Genomic DNA, 18928 nt, shown 5'->3' with positions numbered 1-18928 from the left:
TTATGTGGTGCTGAGTATTGAATCCAATGCCTCACATGTGCGAGGCAACCACTCTATCACTGAACCATAACCCCAGCCCATACCATTGATATGTTTTTAAAATTTTGAAATATTTAAACATATAAAATTATATAAATGTCAAAAAGATATCCATTTGTAGATTCAACAAATGTTAGTATTTTGCTATATTTGCTTCCTGGTTTTTTTGTTTTATTTTGTTTGGGTGCTAAGCACACATATGTCTAGCTAAGCTAAGACCTCAACCCAGGCTTGAAATCCTTTGATGTTTTATAAAGTCAACTTCTGAATCAGCCTGTCTTCTATTTGGCTTTATTCATTTCCATTTGGCTTTATTCATTCTTTTACTTTGTCAATCTTGTTAGACTTCATTCATTAAATTTTTTTTTCAAAGAACCATCTTTTGCTTTACTATTGTTTATAATAATTTCTTATATTTGTAATTTCCTTTTTTTTTTAAGTTAAAAAATTATTTTTTTCCTCTGTTGTTCTTTGGGGAACTCATTAAGTGTAATATTTAACTTATTACCAGTCTTCTTTTTAAAAATCATTCTTTTCTGTAAATATTTAAGAATGTAAAATTTGGTTTGATGTAGTTTTTTAGCACCATCCCAAAATTTCTAATACATAGATTTTTTTTTTCACTGTTCAGGTATATAGATTACAAAAAAAACTTATTCTATGATTTTTATGTGACTCATAAATTATTTAGATTTTTAGAAATAACGTTAATAGCTTAAAATTTTTTATATTTAGCATTTAAACATTTTTCAAACTTATAAACATCTTTTGTAGTTTTAAATTTCATCTCTTTATGGTAAATGCAGCCTACAAGATATTGATTTTTTTTGAAGTTGTCCCTGTACTTAAGGAAAAAAAGGTTGATTTAAAATATATATATAGCTTGCAAATCATAGAATCTAAATGATTTAAAAAAAAAATATATATATATATATATATATATATATATATATATATATGGCTTGCAAATCATAGAATCTAAAGCAACTCTGGTTCTACTTCCTCCGTCATTTTAAAGGAAAAATAACAGAAATGATGCATGATCAACTTATGCCTATAGAAACAGCTACTGAAAAAAAGAGCACTTTATTTGTTATGCTTAGCACTATTATTATTATTCTTAAATCAGAGAAAACCTTAAATACCTATTCGCCTTTCCTAAAGGACGTTGTTTTGGCCAACTTTTGCATCACTGTGACCAAAATACCCAACATGAAGATCTTAGAGGAGGAAAAGTTTATTTTGGGCTCATGGTTTCAGAGTGGCAATTCATGATCAGCCAGTTTCATAGCTCTGGGCCAGAGGTGAGGGAGGACATTAGAGGGTGACAGAGGGCGTAGCAAAGAAAAGCAGCCCAGGACATGACAGCCAGGAAGCAGAGAGAGGGAGCTCAGCTTACCAGGAACAAAATATAAACCCCATAGGCATGCCCTCAGTGACCTGTTTTCCTCAACCACCCCCACCTGCCTACATTAACCACCCACTTAATCCATATCAGTGGATTAATCTACTGATTTGTTTATGGCTTTTGTAATCTAAACATTTCATCTCTGAACATTCTTGCATAGTCTTACACAGGAACTTTTGGGGGATACCTCATATCTAAACCATGACAGGCATTGTTTGTGAACTTCCTCCTTAGTAAGATGACCCTCTGTTTGTACCTTTAAATCAGTCCTGAGCTAATCCAAAATCATTTATGGAGGGGTAAAAATGATTACTGAAGGATGTGTGGACTTCTTAGGCATAGAGTATAATTCTCAAGGTGCAGGAGAGAAAAAAAATGGTACAACAGACTCTTCTTTTGACTACTGAAAATGTCTCTTTATTCTTCCTTCAAAAAAGGAGTGGATGGAAAGAGGACAGGAATGAAATTAAAAGAGAATAATCTCATGGCAAAGGGCAAAGATAGAGGAAAAACAATTTGCTTTTTTCCCCCTCCCTCAACTCAGATCCTCATATAGTAGTTATGTTTTCTTTCTTTTTATCGTTAAGTAAGAAAGCAGGGCTGGGGATATAGCTCAGTTGGTGGAGTGCTTTCCTCACATACACAATGCCCTGGGTTCAATCCCAGCACCCACAAAAAGAAAGCAACAAAAATATTCTTTTCTGATGGAACAAAAATCTTATTCTTCCTCTATTTTAAGGCTTCCAGATTTTTTATTTTTTTTTTGGTTTGTGTGGGCAGTTATTTTTTTTTTGGCCAATTATATTTTTTTCCTGTTAATATTCAAACATCAATTAGAAAAATATTTTAGGTAATATATATCCCATATGCTAAAAAAAGTCCATATAGAGCTGCACATTTAAGGTTTATTATTTGTAAAAAGGGTACAATGATATAGTGGTTTCCTGGAAAGAGTTATAATTTCATGAGTTTATAATTATACAGTCACTGTATGTGGTCCACATTGATTTTCCATTCTTCTAATTTAGAACTGCATCTCAGAGAACCTGGTAAGTACTCTTTGCATTACAGTAATTTGTTGCTGAGGAGCACTTTGTGGGAACCTAAAATTTTTCAGTAGCCTGATAAGACATCTGTTATACTAGTGGGTGTGTAATGATTACCTGACAGCTGAAAAATAATTTCTCTTGACTATTTTGTGGTTAAAAATAAGCAATTTGGGAAGTCCTGTTTGACTTAGTAATAGAATGGAAGATCTGGTTTGCCATACTATTTGTGTGAAAATTAGGATTTAATTTTTATTTTTAATATTTTTTTAGTTGTCGATGGACCTTTATTTTATTTATTTATGTGCGGTGCTGAGAACCAAACCCAGTGCCTCACACATGCTAGGCAAATGCTCTACCACTGAGCCACAACCCCAGCCCCAAGGATGTTTATTTTTAAATAAAGTTATGGGAAACTAAATTGGCTGGCTAAAAATGATTAAGATGCAGGTTAATTCTATTAGATGTCCTAATAGACACCTCCAGTTTTTACCTTTGGGCCAAACTTCTTAGAAGCAAAATCCTTGAATTATGAATATAAAAATTTGATTAACCATGTTTAAAGAGATGAGAAAAAGTAATAGGTTAAGTAGAATCCCCACAAAATTTATGTCTTAGACCTTTGTTTTTCATAGACCAGTATCCTATCAAAATGATTTTGGGGGATTAATATAGGGTTGCAAGTTTTTTATTTTGCCATAAATGGAGATACCCTTCTCAAGACATACAGATATTATTTACTTTTGCTGCCAATTAAAAATGAATGAGGACATCATTATCCAAAGTCCATGTATGAAGACTGGAATTGGGTGTCAACATACTTTATATACAGAGATATGAAAAATTGTGGTATACATGTGTAATGAGAATTGTAATACAAAAAACCCACAAAGTACATGTATAAAGACATGAATTGGCATGAACACGCTTTGTATACAAGGATATGAAAAACTATGCTCTATATGTGTAACAAGAATTGTAATGCATTCTGCTGTCGTGTATTTAAAAAAAATAAAATCAATTAAAAAAATAAAGAAAAAAAGTTTGGCTTAGAGGAAATCTGCTACTGTTGTCTCTCCATAGAGGCAGTCGGTCAGATTCTCCTGACAATAAACTTGCTTCTATTTAAAAAAAAAAAAAAAATGAATGTGAAGCTAATGTAATATGGTACCCCAGATTATTTCATGGAACAGAAAGAGGAAACTAGTAGAAAAAACAATGAAACCTAAATAGTCAGAGTTTAATATAAAGTAATGTACAAATGTCAGTTTCTTGGTTTTGACAAATGTACTAAGGAAATATAAGGTGTTAACAATAGCAAAAACTGGGCATGCTGGAATTCTCTGTGCCATCTTTGCAATGTTTCTATATAAAATCATTTCAAAATTTAAAAGAAGAAAAAAACTGGATATTTTTAAATAATCAAAGAAACTAATCTTAGAACAAAGGACAGATTTTTACAAATTAAATATATTTAGTTTTAAAATTTACTATGTTATAATTATTTTGCTTATTTTGGCATGAGCTGGTAAAGACTTGACATGTTTTAGTATATATATATCCATGGATTATTGGCATTTTAAAACCACGATGTGACAGCTTTATTTAATTTTACTTTACTATAAAATGAGATGAGATTGTTTGTCTCTACTTTTCTTACAGAGGTGGTGTAATCCGATACCCTTATTCTCTATACCTGAGCAGATGTTTAGGGTTGGCTGTGACTTTCATGAATGTAGCATGGAAAGAAGAGCCATCTTGGAAACTTTCAGTTTCTGGCAAACCAGCCCCTTCTTACATATTCTTATCTTACCTTCCATTTTTTTTTTATCATAAAACCAAATGGTTTGGAGGAAACAAGAAGTGGAAAATTGTGGTGTTGAAACAGAAAGTATCCTCTTAGGAACTAGTGCAGGATTTCACTGAGCTGGGTACAAGGAGCTTCAGAATTAGAGCCAGGTGTAGTACAAAGCAGTGGTTCCTAAACTGAAATCACTTAGACCACAGGCTGAAACAGGGTCAAGCCACATTCCAGAGCACCTGAATCTAGGGTGAGGCTTGAGAACATGGGCTTCTCACAAGTCAGGTGTAAAGCCATTTTATGAAGAGTTTTGACTCTCTGTCAAGATTGCCTGGCTGGGTGGGAGCACTCCTGATCTGTATTTTCTCATTTGTATAAGGAGGGAAATAATATTTACCTCATTAGTCATCATGAACTAGTATGTATATCATCAAGCATGGTGCCCAGGCTATGGTAGACATTTTTATTCTCTGAAAGATCTTCTGGTATCCATGGCATGAGGGTGGTTTGACATTGAATATTCTAGGTTAACAATTCCAAATTAATGTTTTACCTGTGAAAACGTTTGCAACTATAAGAAAAACCTGAGGTTGTAGCAGCCTCCTTGGAGATTCTGATCCAGCAGGTCTGAGAGAAGGCCCGGGAATCAGTTGGTTTACAAAGCCCACTGCATTGATTCTGAGAGTCAGTTTGGGGAACCACTGCTTTGAATAGTTATTTCTCTCCTGCAGGGGTTCTCAGTCATTGCATTGTATTGAACCATCTGAAGTATTTAAAGAAATGTGGAGGTCTGCATCCCATTTCATATCCCATATCATATCTAGATTATAATAGAATTGGTTTGGAGTGTGGCCTGGGCATTGGGATTTTAAAAGCACTAAGATAATCTGAGATCCATCTCTCTAATGTAATCTCAGAAAAAGAAAAACATGGACTGTTGGGAGTCATTAGCCAAGTAGGTATGACAATTTCCTTGCCAGCGTACCCCATGTTGCAGTGACATTGAATGTAGGTGACCTTGCTCAAGGACCAAGGCGGATTAGGGCGTTCCCGGTTTAGGTTCCAGGTTTAAGGTTTAAGATTATTCCTGCTGGGAATAGGGCGTATCCTGCTGCCTGAGTTCCCCTTGAGTTCTCATGGGATTCAGACAGTATATTTTGGAGATAGAAGCCCAGTGGAGGTAGATTTGGGCAGAGAACGTGGATTTCCCCAGAACGTGATTGTAGATGGCTGGTGTGAGTTCGGGAATAAAGAGTTGCTGTTTGAATCTACAAGCTGTGTGGTGGCTCGTGATTGTGTGCCCAGCCAGACTGCGGCATTTGTGCCCAGCCAGACAGTGGCAATGGACTATTTGTTAAATTGTGTATTTTTGGATCTCACCTGAGAATTGCCCAAATGAACTCTGGGCAAGAGATTTATAAACTGCATTATAAATCAATGCCCTGAATTGTTACTCTTAACAAAGGATGAGAATCATAACTCAAGGGACACTGTAGATCCCTCTTTCAGGAAATATTGCCTGTGTTCTCACCCATTTACATATCAGTTTATGGTATATGTAATCTTGTTATCCCATATGATCCCCTGATTCCCTGATGAGGCACCTTGGGCAGATTTTATGTTTATTATATTGATGAGGTATCTTAGATATATGTCTCTAAAAGCACATTTGGGAAACTAAAATCTACTTAATCAAATAAGACAGAAACAGGAATGCAGGTAGAAATAGATGTAGTACAGATTACAAAAATAAAAGTAAAAATAACTATGAAAATCCAGAGAAGGAAAGAAAGTAATTTATAAAGAGGTGGGAGTCTGAGAAAGCATTTTGGAGGAAGTGGCCCTGGCCCATCTTGGAGTTGAAAAAGTCAGGTTTCCTTTGCTGATCTGGAGAGAGGGGAAAAGACTGTGGCCTTGATGCTGTGTTCCAGTTGTTTGTTTTTATTTGGTTTACATTATGTTATAACCCAGGCTGAATAACTTTCTTTGCATTATCCTTATTATGTCTTCTGTATAATAAATTCTATTTTTCTTTTGCGATATTGCTGGTTGTCTAATAAAAATATGGTACCTTTTGAGTCTTGCAAATAAATGACTATTTTTATTTCCTTGGAATAAAAATTACAACAAGGTTTTTTTTCCCACTGGGAAGCTAAACCAATAAATGGACACATGAACTACCATATAATTAATTTTTATAGAGGTGAATGTTCTTTTACTTGTCACTATCTAATTAGCTGACAATAAACATTTGTAATGTTATGACTATGTTATTACATCAAGGTGTTTGAGGAAAGTTTCAAGGACATGGATTTATTTCTGGAACAAAGAGACAATAAGGAACAAAGCTTTGACTGGCAGTAGGATAAAGAGCCCATCTCTATCAGAATGTACTGGCTTTTTTTCTTTTCCTACAACATCTGTCTTACGTTACTATATATAATACCTGCTTATCTAGAAGTCACTTAAAGATATGGAGAGATGTCATAATTGATTGGGTTTGAATAAATTGGCTTAAGTCACCAGTCTTTATTGAAATATATAATTTTTAATAAAATGCAGTTTTTATTTTCAATTGCAATGCATATTTTATGTGCAAAGAACTATAATTGTATTTGTCTCCAAATATTATTAAAATTTAATTTGCACATTTAGTAATGCTACATACAGACTGACAGAAGTATATGTGTATGAAGGGAGTATTTTCACTCTTTACCTTGTATACTCTAAATTCTTAGAATTCTTGTTGCAAGTGTGTGTCATTTAAAACTGATAGGAACTGGGGATTTAATTCAGTGGTAGAGCACTTGCTTTGCAAGTGTGAGACCCTGGGTCCAATCTCCAGTGATGTAATAAATAAATAAATATAATGAATTAAAAATGAAATAATAGATACTAATTATTTGTAAAATAAAAGTTGACTAAATGTACATAATAATTTATTTTAATAATTTTATAATAGATATATAAATTAAAGAAGCTCATTACCATTGAATCCTCTATCTTGGATTAAAAAAAAAATTTCCAGAAATGTTAAAGGGAAAAAAATCTTCATTACTTCTTAGTTTAAATAATTACTGGTTCATGGTGAATAATGTCTGAAAAATATAACATAAAAAATATCCACTGCTATTTAGAAGAAATAAATATATCACCAATTGAAAGCCTCAAGATGTGAACGATAGTAGCCCAACTGAGGAGATATTTCCTCCTTGGTGTTTATGCTTTTCTTGAAGTGTCATGGAAACATTCGATAATGACTCAACCATATTGAGCTCTTCTGCACTTGTCGTGTTAGCCTTTTGTGCAGATGGGTCCTGATCATATGCTGTTGTTGGACTGACTCCTATTTTTCTGAATCAGAAATTAGTGCAAAATTGTTTTTCATTATCTAATCAAATGAATTCCTTGTCCTTTTTATGATGTAATATGACATGTTTCCCAGAGTTGGTATTTTAAAGAAAACATCAGTAATTTATAAAGCATTCCTGGTAGGCTTTGCTACTGATCTATCTTCCCCACATAATATTGACTGCTGGTATCCATTGTTTCCTAACCTGGTACCTCTTTTTGTGCTCTTGTTCCTACTTACTTCTCTTTGTTTCTTTTATGTTTATGTGTTGCTATTCATTGTGAGTCTTACACTTCTGAGAGAGAAGTTCTGGTTGAGTTACTCAGGGTACAGCCTAGGGAAATACATTTAAACAGTTCTTTCTCTGTCCAGTTCACCTTGACGACTATTAACCTTCCATGTCTGGCTAGTGCAAAGCTAGAGTGTTGATTGGTCAGATCAGCTGTGTTCAGAAAATCGGGGTCATCTGAGTCAATGTCCTCACATGCACTTAGAATGTAGTCTTAATGACTGTTCATCAGTCTAACGCCAACAGAGGGTACTTAAACTTCTGTAAATTTACCCCCATTCCTACTAAAAGAAACTTGTTCAATTTGCATTGCATAACCCATAGTTCTAGATCCACCTCATAGCTAGTGTTAGGGAAGTCACACAGGCTTTGCCTTCACTCAAAGTTCACATCCCTACTTGGCAACTTTGTAGGTTTAACTTGACTTTAAGAATTGTAGCCTTCAGGGTGGAGTAAGTATAACAAAATTTCTTTGTAGGATCGATGTGAGATGTAATGTGATTGTGTATATAAATTTAGTAGAACAGTAGTTGAAACGCAGTATTTACAATTATAGCAAACAGTATTAAGTGCTTACCAAGGACCAAGCATTATTCTAAATCCTTTATGCTTATTAGTTCATTATTAATCCTCATAATAACCCATGAGATAATTATCTCCATTTGACAGATGAGGAAACACACACCACAGCTTCCATGACTTGCTTTGAGATCACACAATTTATTAGGTGAAGAAGCCAAGAGTTTATAGTGTTAACACACCCTTTTATATGCAGAATCACTGCAGTGGCTGGGACCATGGACACATATCCCAAAAACTGGTGGGCCTTCAAGGTCCTCATCACTGTTCAGTACGGTGGGGCTCAGATCCACGTGCTTTCTGCACCACACCATTTCTACTTTGGCCAAACCAAGTACACCCTGAATTTCTCTGCAAATTTCTTGCTGGCAAGTTTCCAATATTTGAGGGTGACAGTGGATTCTGTGTGTTTGAGAGCAATGCCATCTCCTATTGTGTGAGCAATGGGAAGCTGCAGAAAAGTACTCCAGAGGCAGCATCCCAGATGGTGCAGAGGGTGAGCTTTGCTGATAGTGACATGTTGCCCCCAGCCAGTACCTGGGTGTTTTCTACCTTGGGCATCATTGTACCACAACAAACAGGCCATTGAGAATACAAAGGAGGAGGTGAGGTAAATTCTGGGGTTGCTGGATGCTCACTTGAAGACAAGGACTTTTCTTTTGGGTGAATGAGTGACACTGGCTGACATCACAGTTGTCTGTACCCTGTTGTGACTCCAGAAACAGGTCTTGGAGCCTTCTTTCCACCAGGCCTTACCCAATACCAATCATGGGTTCCTTACCTGGCATTAACCAGCCCCAGTTCGGGGGGCTGTCTTGGGGAAGGTGAAGCTGTGTGAGAACATGGCTCAGTTTGATGCTAAGAAGTTTGCAAAGAGCCAGCCTATAAAGAACATGCCATGGAAAGAGAAGGGTTCACCATGGAAAGAGAATGTTTCGCCATGGAAAGACAAGTGTTTATGGGAAGAGAAGTAGAAGCCCCAGACCGAGTGGAAAGAGGAGGAAAAGGTAGTTGCCCCAGCTCCAGAGGAAGAGATGGATGAACATGAGCAGGCACTGGCTGCTGAGCCCAAGGCCAAGGACCTCTTTGCCTAAGTGTGCCTTTGTGTTGGATGAATTTAAATGCAAATACTCCCATGGGGATATGCTGTCTGAGGCGCTACTGTATTATTAGGAGCACTTTGATAAAGATGGCTGGTGCTTGTGGCATGCTGAGTATGGCTTTCCTGAAGAGCTCACCCAGACCTTCATGGGTTGCAACCTCATCACTGGAATGTTTTAGCAGATTGGACAAGCTGAGGAAGAACACCTTTGTCAGTGTCATCCTCTTTGGAACCAAGAACAGCAGCTCCATTTCTGGAGTCTGGGTCTTCCGAGGGCAGGAGCTTGCCTTTCTGCTGGGTCTAGATTGACAGGTAGAGTAGGAGTCAGTCATATACATGGCAGAAACCGGATCCTGCCAGTGAGGAGACCCAGCTGCTGGTTCAAGAGTAATTTTCCTGGGCAGGGGCCTTCCAGCACCTGGGGGAAGCTTTCAATCAGGGCAAGTCAGGTGAACATCTCTTGCTATTGTCCAGTTGCCTGTACCCGCCCTTCAGGGAGATGGAGGTTTTTAAAGGAAACTGAACATTGAAAAAAACAAACACACAACACTTACACCACACCAATTCTTATCACATAGTCAGTGTCCTATGTCCTTTTGTCAAGACTCCTATCTGCTCCCAAGTCCTGTGACCTTCTACGGTCCATCATTGTTTGACCCATATATGAAACACCATTCTGTCTTCTCCATTAAATCCAACCACACTCCTTGGTTCACGGTGCTCAGTGACTCCTCTGGGCTTTTAGAGGTATTACAGGGCCAGGGATTGCGTTATGTAGGATTTAATCTGCTCTCCACTCCCTCCTCAAAATTGAGACTCATCAACTCTTATGGAATTATCTCATGAACAACGTTAGTCTCAGGACAGGCTGTTTTCCTTGGAATTCTGGTAAAGAAAATGTCTTTGGACTTGTTAAATCTTCATTTTTTTTTTTCTGTTCTCTCCCCTTTTCTTGTCAAGCACTGAATATTTGAAGTAGGATTAGCACTTAAACCAGATTAAAGTAGGTAACATTTATTTTCCCCTTTAACTACCCATTCTATCAGTCCTTCCTCTTTTATTTTTTCTTGTCTCAATGAGTCAATTTAATTATAAGCTTTCAACTACTGAAGAAATAGAAGCTTAGTAGGAGAATGGGAAAAGGTCATTTAGAGCAGAGCTTCTCAAAATTTAATGTGCCTAGGGACCTTGTTAAAATGCAGATTTTGATGCAGTTAGTCTGGGATTGGCATTTCTAAGAAGATTTGGATGATGTCAGCGCTGCTGGTCTTTGAACCAGGTAGCCTAGGGAGTATTTTAAAGCAACATTGTAAGATGTCAAAAGATTTACCCTCTTTTCTTTTCCAAGTACATTTAATCTAAACAAATGAATCTTAATAGAATTTAATGTGACTGTCTGATAGAAGACACTTCACCATCTCAAACCCTACTGCTGGACTGCTTAATCGTAAAGCCATTCCTGGATTTAGAAAAGAATAACATAAACTTAGGTACAGTCAATTTTTTTCTAATATTTTAATTACTAGCATATGTTAATTCTTTGTGACATTTTCATACATGCATACAACATTCTTTGCTCATATCTACCCTCCCTATTATGCTCTTTTATCATTGTATCACCTGACCCCCTCCCTCTTCCCTAATGACCCCCCCCCTTCTGCTTTAATGTCATCTTTTTATTCCCCTCCAGATTCTATGTATGGGAGAAAATATGTGATACTTGTCTGACTCTGGCTTTTTTCACACAACATAATCATATTCAGTTTCACTCATTTTCTTGAAGTAACATGATTTTGTTCTTCTTTGTGGCTGAATAATACTCCATAGTGTATATATAACACATTTTTAAAAAAATCCACTCATTCACTGATGGGCATCCAGGCTGATTCCATAACTTGACTAGTGCTGTGATGAACATAGGTATCCAGATATCTCTATTGTGTGCTGACTTTAGTTCCTTCAGGTGTATACCAAGCAGTGGTAGAAATGGATCATATGGTGATTCTATTTTTGTTTTTTTGAGGAACCTACATACTGATTTCCATAGTAGTTGTACTAGTTAACATTCCCACAAACAGTGTCTCGGGGGTTCCTTCCCCTCTGCCACCCACAATGTCCTTACCTGTGTTTGTTATTTTTTACTTTCTTGATAATAGCCATTCTGAATGAAATCTCAGTATAGTTTTGATTTGAGCTTCCCTGATGGATAAAGACATTGAGTACTTTTTCACTTAATTGGTCATTTGTGCTTCCTTTGAGGTGTCTATTCAGGTGATTTTTTCATTTATTGATTGGATTACTTGTTTTTTTGGTGTTACATTTTTTGAGTTATTTATATGCTCTGGGTAATAATTCTCTGTCAGCTGAATAGCTGGAAAAGATTTTCTCCCATTCTTTAACCTGTTCCTTTACTCTGTAGATTGTTTCCTTTGTTATGCAGAAGCTATTTAATTTGACATAATCCCATTTGTGAATTCTTGCTGTTATTTTCTGAACTATAGTCTTGTTAAGGAAATCATTGTTTATGCTTATATCTTGAAGTGTTTCCTCTCTGTTTTCTTTTAGTAGTTCCCAAGTTTCAGTTCTTACCTTAAAGTCTTTGATCCATTTTGAATTGATTTTTATACTGGGTGAGAGATAGGGCTCTAGTTTCAATTTTCTGCTTGCAGATATTCAATTTTTCTAGCACCATTTATTGAAGAGGCTGTCTTTTCTCCAACATAGGTTTTTCATTCTTCTGTTAATAATTATATGAACATAGATGTGTGGGTTTGTTCTTAGGCCCTCCCATCTATTCTATTGGTCTTTATGTCTTTTTTTTTCAATGCCAGTACCATACTGTTTTTCTTATAGTGGCTGATAGCGTATTTTGATATTGGGTATTTGATGGCTCTAGTATTGTTCTTTTTGCTCAGGATTGCTTTGGCAATGAATTTTAGGATTGCCTTTTTTAGTTTGGTGAAGAATGTCATTGGTATTTTGATGGGGATTGTGTTGACTCTGTAGATCATTTTTGGTGGTATGACCTTTTTAACCATCTTCATTCTCCCAGTTCATGATTATGGGAGGTCTTTCCACTTTTTGGTGTCTAATTTCTTTCTTCAGTGTTTTACAATTTTCATTGTAGAGGTCTTTCACATTGTTAGATTTATTTCTAGATATTTTGTTTTATTTTCTTGAAGTGTTGCACATAGGATTATTTTCCTGATTTTTTTTCAGTGAGTTTATTATTGGTGTATAGAAAAGGTGCTAATTTTTGTATTTTGATTTTGTATCCTGCTACTTTACTGAATTTATTTTTCAGTTCTAAGAAATTTTGGTGGACTTTTTAGCATTTCCTAGATATAGAATCATATCATCTGCAATTAGGAATAATATGATTTCCTCTGTTCCTATTTGTTTTTCTTTTATTTTTTTTCCTTATATGACTAAAGTTTCCAGTACTATGTTGAGTAAGAGTGGTGAGAGTGGACACCTTTGCCTTGTTTTTGATTTGGAAGAAATGCTTTCAATTTTCCTCATTCAGTATGATGCTGACTATGATTTGTCATGTGTAACCTTTATTATGTTGAGGAATGAGCCTTCTATACCTAGTTTATTCAGGATTTTTATCATGAAGAAATGGTGGATTTTATTAAATGCTTTCTCTGCAGCTATTGAGATGATCATGTGACTTTTATCCTTGATTCTGTCTATGTAGTGAGTTACATTTACTGATTTGCATATGTTAAACCAACCTTGAATCCCTGGAATGAAGCCAGGGATTACTTGATCGATCGTGATGTAGGATCTTTTCACCCTGCTATTGAATTTGATTTACAGATATTTTGTTGAGGATTTTGCATCTATATTCATCAAAAATATTGATATATAGTTTCTTTTTTTGATGTGTAGCAGTCAAGTTTTGAGATAAACATCATAAAAACAGTCATTTTTTTCTCCATCTTTATAATTTAGTAACTCTTACATAATTTATAGTCCATTTTACTTAGCTCCATGTGAAAGCATTCCTTTACTGCTGCTTGAGGTTGAATATCTCATAACTCGGGAACTAGATGATTAAACTTACTTTGTTGCATGGAACATGTATGTATTTTAATATCTGTTTCTTTGTTCTCTGCTACCACATACATAAAAAGAAAATGAAGTCAACTTTTACTTCCCTCTCTTTGGGTTTGAAGTCATCTCATTAGGAATATTTCTGAATAATTCTGTTAGAAGTGGTTTGATAATGCTAATCTGAATAATGACATATTGCATAGAACTTTATGGTACATGCAAGTACAGTGAGAGCAGAAACCTCTACTGAAATGATGCTGCTGGTTCTCCTCGTCCTCTGTTTCTGTTTTCAGGGAGGAGAGCACTGTTACTACCAGGGCCAGATCCGAGGAAATCCTGTCTCATTTGTTGCATTGTCAACATGTCATGGACTTCAGTAAGTGTCCAAAAGTTTACTTTTCATTCATTCTTTCAATATATATATATTTTAAAATTTTAAATAGAAGTTTCTATTTTATTTTAAGAAATAATTTTAAATTAGTGATAATTGTGTGTGTGTGTGTGTATGTGTGGTGTTTAAACTAAGGAAATTTTAAAATTAAAGTTATTGGGGGCTGGCTTGTGGCTCAGTGGTAGAGCACTCCCCTAGCGTGTGAGGCCCTGGGTTCTATCCTCAGCACCACATAAAAATAAATAAATAAAACAAAAGTATTGTGTCCAACTACAACTAAAAAATAAGTATTTTTTAAAAATAAAAAAAATAAAATTAAAATTATAGAAACCAGAGGCTTTGGAATTATAAATATGATGCCCAACAGTGATACAGGGAACATTTTTCTGGTTTCATCCAAATTCCGACAGGAGTGGTTTGGTAACTTCAGTTTCTGTGGATATTTAGCCCCTTGGTACCAGTTTTACCCCACTCCTCCTTCATATCAGTTTTTATATGTTCATGGAATAATGGAAATTTCAGTAAATGGAAACTCTGGGCTCCTTGCATAAAGACAGAAGGCTGCAAGTGACTTCAAGAGCCCTTTTTTTTTTTTTTTCTGCCAGAATTCCACCTACCTCATAGCTATTGTGGGAGGATCCGTCAATTCTCAGAGATCTCCAAAGAACAGAGTTCATCCTTCTTGCTTCCTTTCTCATAACCTTCATGATCACAGAGTGTTTTCTGATGTTTGACATGGGAATACATCTCTTTCCTCTGTCCTGTCAATAATGGCGATACACAGGTGGCCATCACTTATTTGTTTCACAACATCTTGCAAACTAATGTGTCATTACTTGGCCTTCTATTTAAACTGAATCATCTCTTTTCCTTTTTGTTTGTTTTATGTTTTTTGGTACTGAACAAGTTAGCACTATAATTTAGTTTTGTTAAATTTTTTTATTGGGAAACTTTAAAATATTTTCTTTCCATTGCTAAGTTAGAAATGTAGCTCTCTTGATTCACAAGCAGTTATTGAGTGTTTGCTGTTTACCAACCACTAGGAAAATATTAAGGCAGTTGAAGCATGAGTCCTGAGAGATCAGTCTGGTGGAGAGGTCAACCTCAGCAACTTGGCGAAACTCTAAACAATTTAATGAGACCCTGTCACTAAAATAAAAAGGACTGGGAACCCGGCACAGTGGCACACACCTATAATCCCAGTGGCTTGGAGGACTGAGACAGGAGGATTGTGAGTTCAAAGCCGGCTCAGCAAAAGTGAGGTGCTAATCAACTCAGTGAGACCCTGTCTCTAAATAAAATCAAAATAGGGCTGGGGATGTGGCTCAATAGTGGAGTGCCCCTGAGTTCAATCCCTGGCACCCCGCTTCCCCCCACCCCCCAAAAAGGACTGGGGATGTAGCTCAGTGGTAAAGTGTCCCTGGATTTAGTCCCCCCCCCCAAAAAAAAGCATGAAATAATTATTTTCAGGAAATTTTATAATGAGTCTGAATCAGGAGTAGAACACATATTTCTGCTTCTGGACTTCAGTTATTTTAACTAAGTAAAATTTACTTCTACCTTTAGAAACTTTCATTTAAAACTAAGCAAAACTGAACACAGAAAAGTCAGCTTGTGTCTAGAGACACTGTCAGAATTTTTTAAAACCATGTTTGGGCTTTCTTGATATTTTGGAGCACGTTAGATGTTGTATCTTTTTGTTATTTATTAATTATTACTTTTCATCTTGATTTTACCTTCTGAATAAAAATTGCTCTCAGGAACATTTTGTTACTAAGCATTAAATAATACAGGTTGTCTCAATTACAGTGATTTAGACATGAGATGTATTAGTTTATACATGATTTATCTTTTATATATTACCAAGTGCCTATTAAAGTTTATTCGTTTTTATGATTTATGGTATTTAGTTAAAGAATATAAAAAGGGAAATATCAGATTCATATGTTTTTTCCATAAGGAGCATGTGAGGGCACATTTCTTAAAAAAAAAAAAAAAATCAAAGGACTAATAGGTAATATTTTGGTCCTAGGATGTTTGATGTTATGACAAAATCTTATAGTTTATTGCCCTCTTGTGGAAATTTGTGAGAATAGCTGATGTTTCCTTCCAAAATCTTGTTTTGATTCAGCTTTATAAAGTTTTAGCTTAATTGGTCTGTAATGACTTGATCCTAGCTACAGATTTTTATCAAGAATATATTGTTATGGACTAAATATACTCATTAGAATTTAAACTATTATAACAAAAAGGTGTCAATCTTCAAACAAAGGAAATAAAACACATGTATCTTTTGATTATTAAGGAATTAATAATGGCATATTTTCACAGGAAACCAGTATCTTCCAATTACAGTGTCAGGATCTGCTTTTCATATGTTGTATACATAATGTTTAGATTCAATAAAAAGAACCAATTTTCATATTGGACGTTAACCTAATGCAAGGGCAAATAACACTCAGTCCTATTTAAACAAAATAATCTGCTTGCTACTTAATCACTGTTGCCATGTGAACTTTAGAAAATGGTGATGGTTTTATTTTCAGTTCTCAGCAGGGGTCAAGAGAATGTCCACTACCATATTTGGTCTACTGTTTTGAAAGGATCTCCCTTCTGACTCCTTAGGCATATATCTCCAATGTTATTTTACTAAGGACATCTGTTTATTTTTAAATTTCAAATGCAATGTCATCCAAATTCAGAAAGTGCATTGTGTTTAAAAACTGTACAGATGTGAGAATAGCCATCCCATGGATATATAAAATTTTAGGACATGTGGAAGATGTTGTAGCAGGAATGAAAGAATTTGGATAGAAGCAGAACTGGAAGCCATTATAATTATAGCTCAGGGAAACCAACTGATTTCATTAAGGCTTCTATGGAAGACAAATACCATTCTAAGAGCCTGGTTGTCATACAGTCATTTCTACCTCAAACTGAAGAATTACTGCAGCAGATCACAGTTTTGCTTTCTTCAAATGCCTGAATGGTAAGGCAAGTTTTTTTAGTATCATAAAGGGCTTGATTTCAATAAAAGGATCAAGACCTTCAAAAGGAGTGTCTATCAGAATCTCTCTGAGTGGAAACTGAGAAATCAGAGGATTTCTCAGATGACAAAGAGCCACATGCACCCTAAATGTCCAAAACCAAATCTTGATTTTTGTTCTGCTCCTTGCTCCTTACTTTCTTGACCCAGCCCTATTGTGCTATTCTAGTAACCTTTTTTATCTTGTTAAATGACAACTCCATCTCTGACTTTTTTTTTTTTTGCACTCCATATCAAATCTATCAACAAGTTGGTTCTATATTCAAAATATATCCAGGCTGGGAGTATAGCTTGGTGGTAGAACATGGGCTTAGCCTGTGCAAGGTCCTGGGTTCAATTTCCAGAACCAAAAAAGAAAGCTAAAAAATAAACAAATATACCAAGAATTTGGGTTCTATCCAAATAGTTCTATCCAGTTCTCCCATTACTGTCCTGATCAAAGCCACCAACTTCTTTCTCCTGGGTATTGCGGTAATCCCTGCTTCAGTCCTTGCTGTTCTAAATATTAGTATAACACAGCAGCTGGGATGATCATTTTATTTTATTTTTATTTATTTATTTATTTTTCTGCATGGGGAAAAGAATTTATGAGGATAACAACAAATAACAACAATAACAACAAACAAAAACAACAAAAAAAGAGCTCTACCAAAGAAGAGAAAAAGACTTCAAGCATAAAAAATTAGATTATATTGTCACAGACTGGTGAAAATTCAAGCAAGATATGTATTGAGAAACATATTTGTTTAACAAGTTCTTTTTATTAATTTTTTTTAGTTGTCAATGGACCTTTATTTATTTATATGTGGTACTGAGAATCAAACCCAGTGCCTCACACATGCTAGGCAAATGCTTTGCCTCTGAGCCACAACCCCAGACCCAGCAAGTTTTTTTAATTTCAATTTGGCTTTTGGAAAATATTTTTTGCCAGGAAAATTTTAATTGTATTCATCTTTCTGTAACTTCTAAGTTTTGTGTTATATGAAAGCTGTAATATAAATTTCATGCATATATATGAAATTACGTATATCTGAAACATATTTGATTTCATAAACATGAAATTTTATTATACATGTGAATATAATATGTATCTATTCTCTCATGCTCTCTTCTAGTACTTTTTATTCATCTGTAATTTAACTTTGGTGTAATGTGTAAAGTACTTACATAATTACTTTTAAAGATGGATATGGGATGATCATTTTAAATAGCAGAGATTGTGTTTCTCTTGCTGAGAAGCCTACAGAGGTTAACTCTTCTCCTCTTTTAGAGTAAAAGCCAAGGCCCTAAAAAGGGTCTACCTAATATGGTTCCCACTCGCCCTCTGATTTCATTTTACGGTACTCTTTTCCTCACCCATTCCAAGATTCTCTTACTTTGGACTTGAAATGTTCTTTGTACAAACATAATTATGGATCATTCATTTTTTTAGGTTTTTGCTGAAATGCCATCTTCTCTGTGAAGCCTTGCTTTAACCACCTATATAAATCAACAGTCCTTGCTCTCTGGTCCCCCAGACCCAATTTTTGGAACCATTTATTGACCTTAAACTGCTTTATTTTACTCCCTAAAAATTATCACCATCTAATATATATTTCTTTGTTTATTAGATATTTATTGTCTGTTTTTCATAGATTGCATATTAGCCAAAAATAAACAAACAAACAAACAAACAAAAAAACAAAACAAACAAGTATGAGGATAGAGAATTCATTTGTTCCATTCACTACTATATCCCAGCATCAAGAACAGTGCACAGGTGCTCTATAAACACAAGTTGAATGACTGCATGAGTGAAGGAGGGCAGCAGGTTGCA

At 35.3% G+C, this 18928-nt stretch overlaps 1 protein-coding gene and 1 pseudogene across 12 annotated transcripts in view; both read left to right on the top strand.

Annotated features, from left to right (window-relative positions):
* Positions 1–18928, top strand: part of Adam22 (ADAM metallopeptidase domain 22) — a 222258-nt gene that overhangs the window by 113644 nt on the left and 89686 nt on the right. For all 12 annotated transcript variants that reach the window (XM_046462449.2, XM_058585035.1, XM_046462443.2 and 9 more), the window contains exon 5: positions 13969–14051. In XM_046462449.2, the coding sequence (XP_046318405.1) occupies positions 13969–14051 (83 nt within the window). The remainder of the gene's footprint in view (positions 1–13968; positions 14052–18928) is intronic.
* Positions 7408–10792, top strand: LOC131424869 (elongation factor 1-gamma-like; annotated as a pseudogene).

Source organism: Marmota monax, unplaced genomic scaffold (assembly GCF_021218885.2).
Source record: "Marmota monax isolate L192 unplaced genomic scaffold, Marmota_monax_Labrador192_F-V1.1 WCK01_AAM20220418_F8-fsc00165, whole genome shotgun sequence".
Lineage (NCBI taxonomy): Eukaryota > Metazoa > Chordata > Mammalia > Rodentia > Sciuridae > Marmota > Marmota monax.
This window is presented reverse-complemented; position numbering and strand designations above follow the sequence as displayed.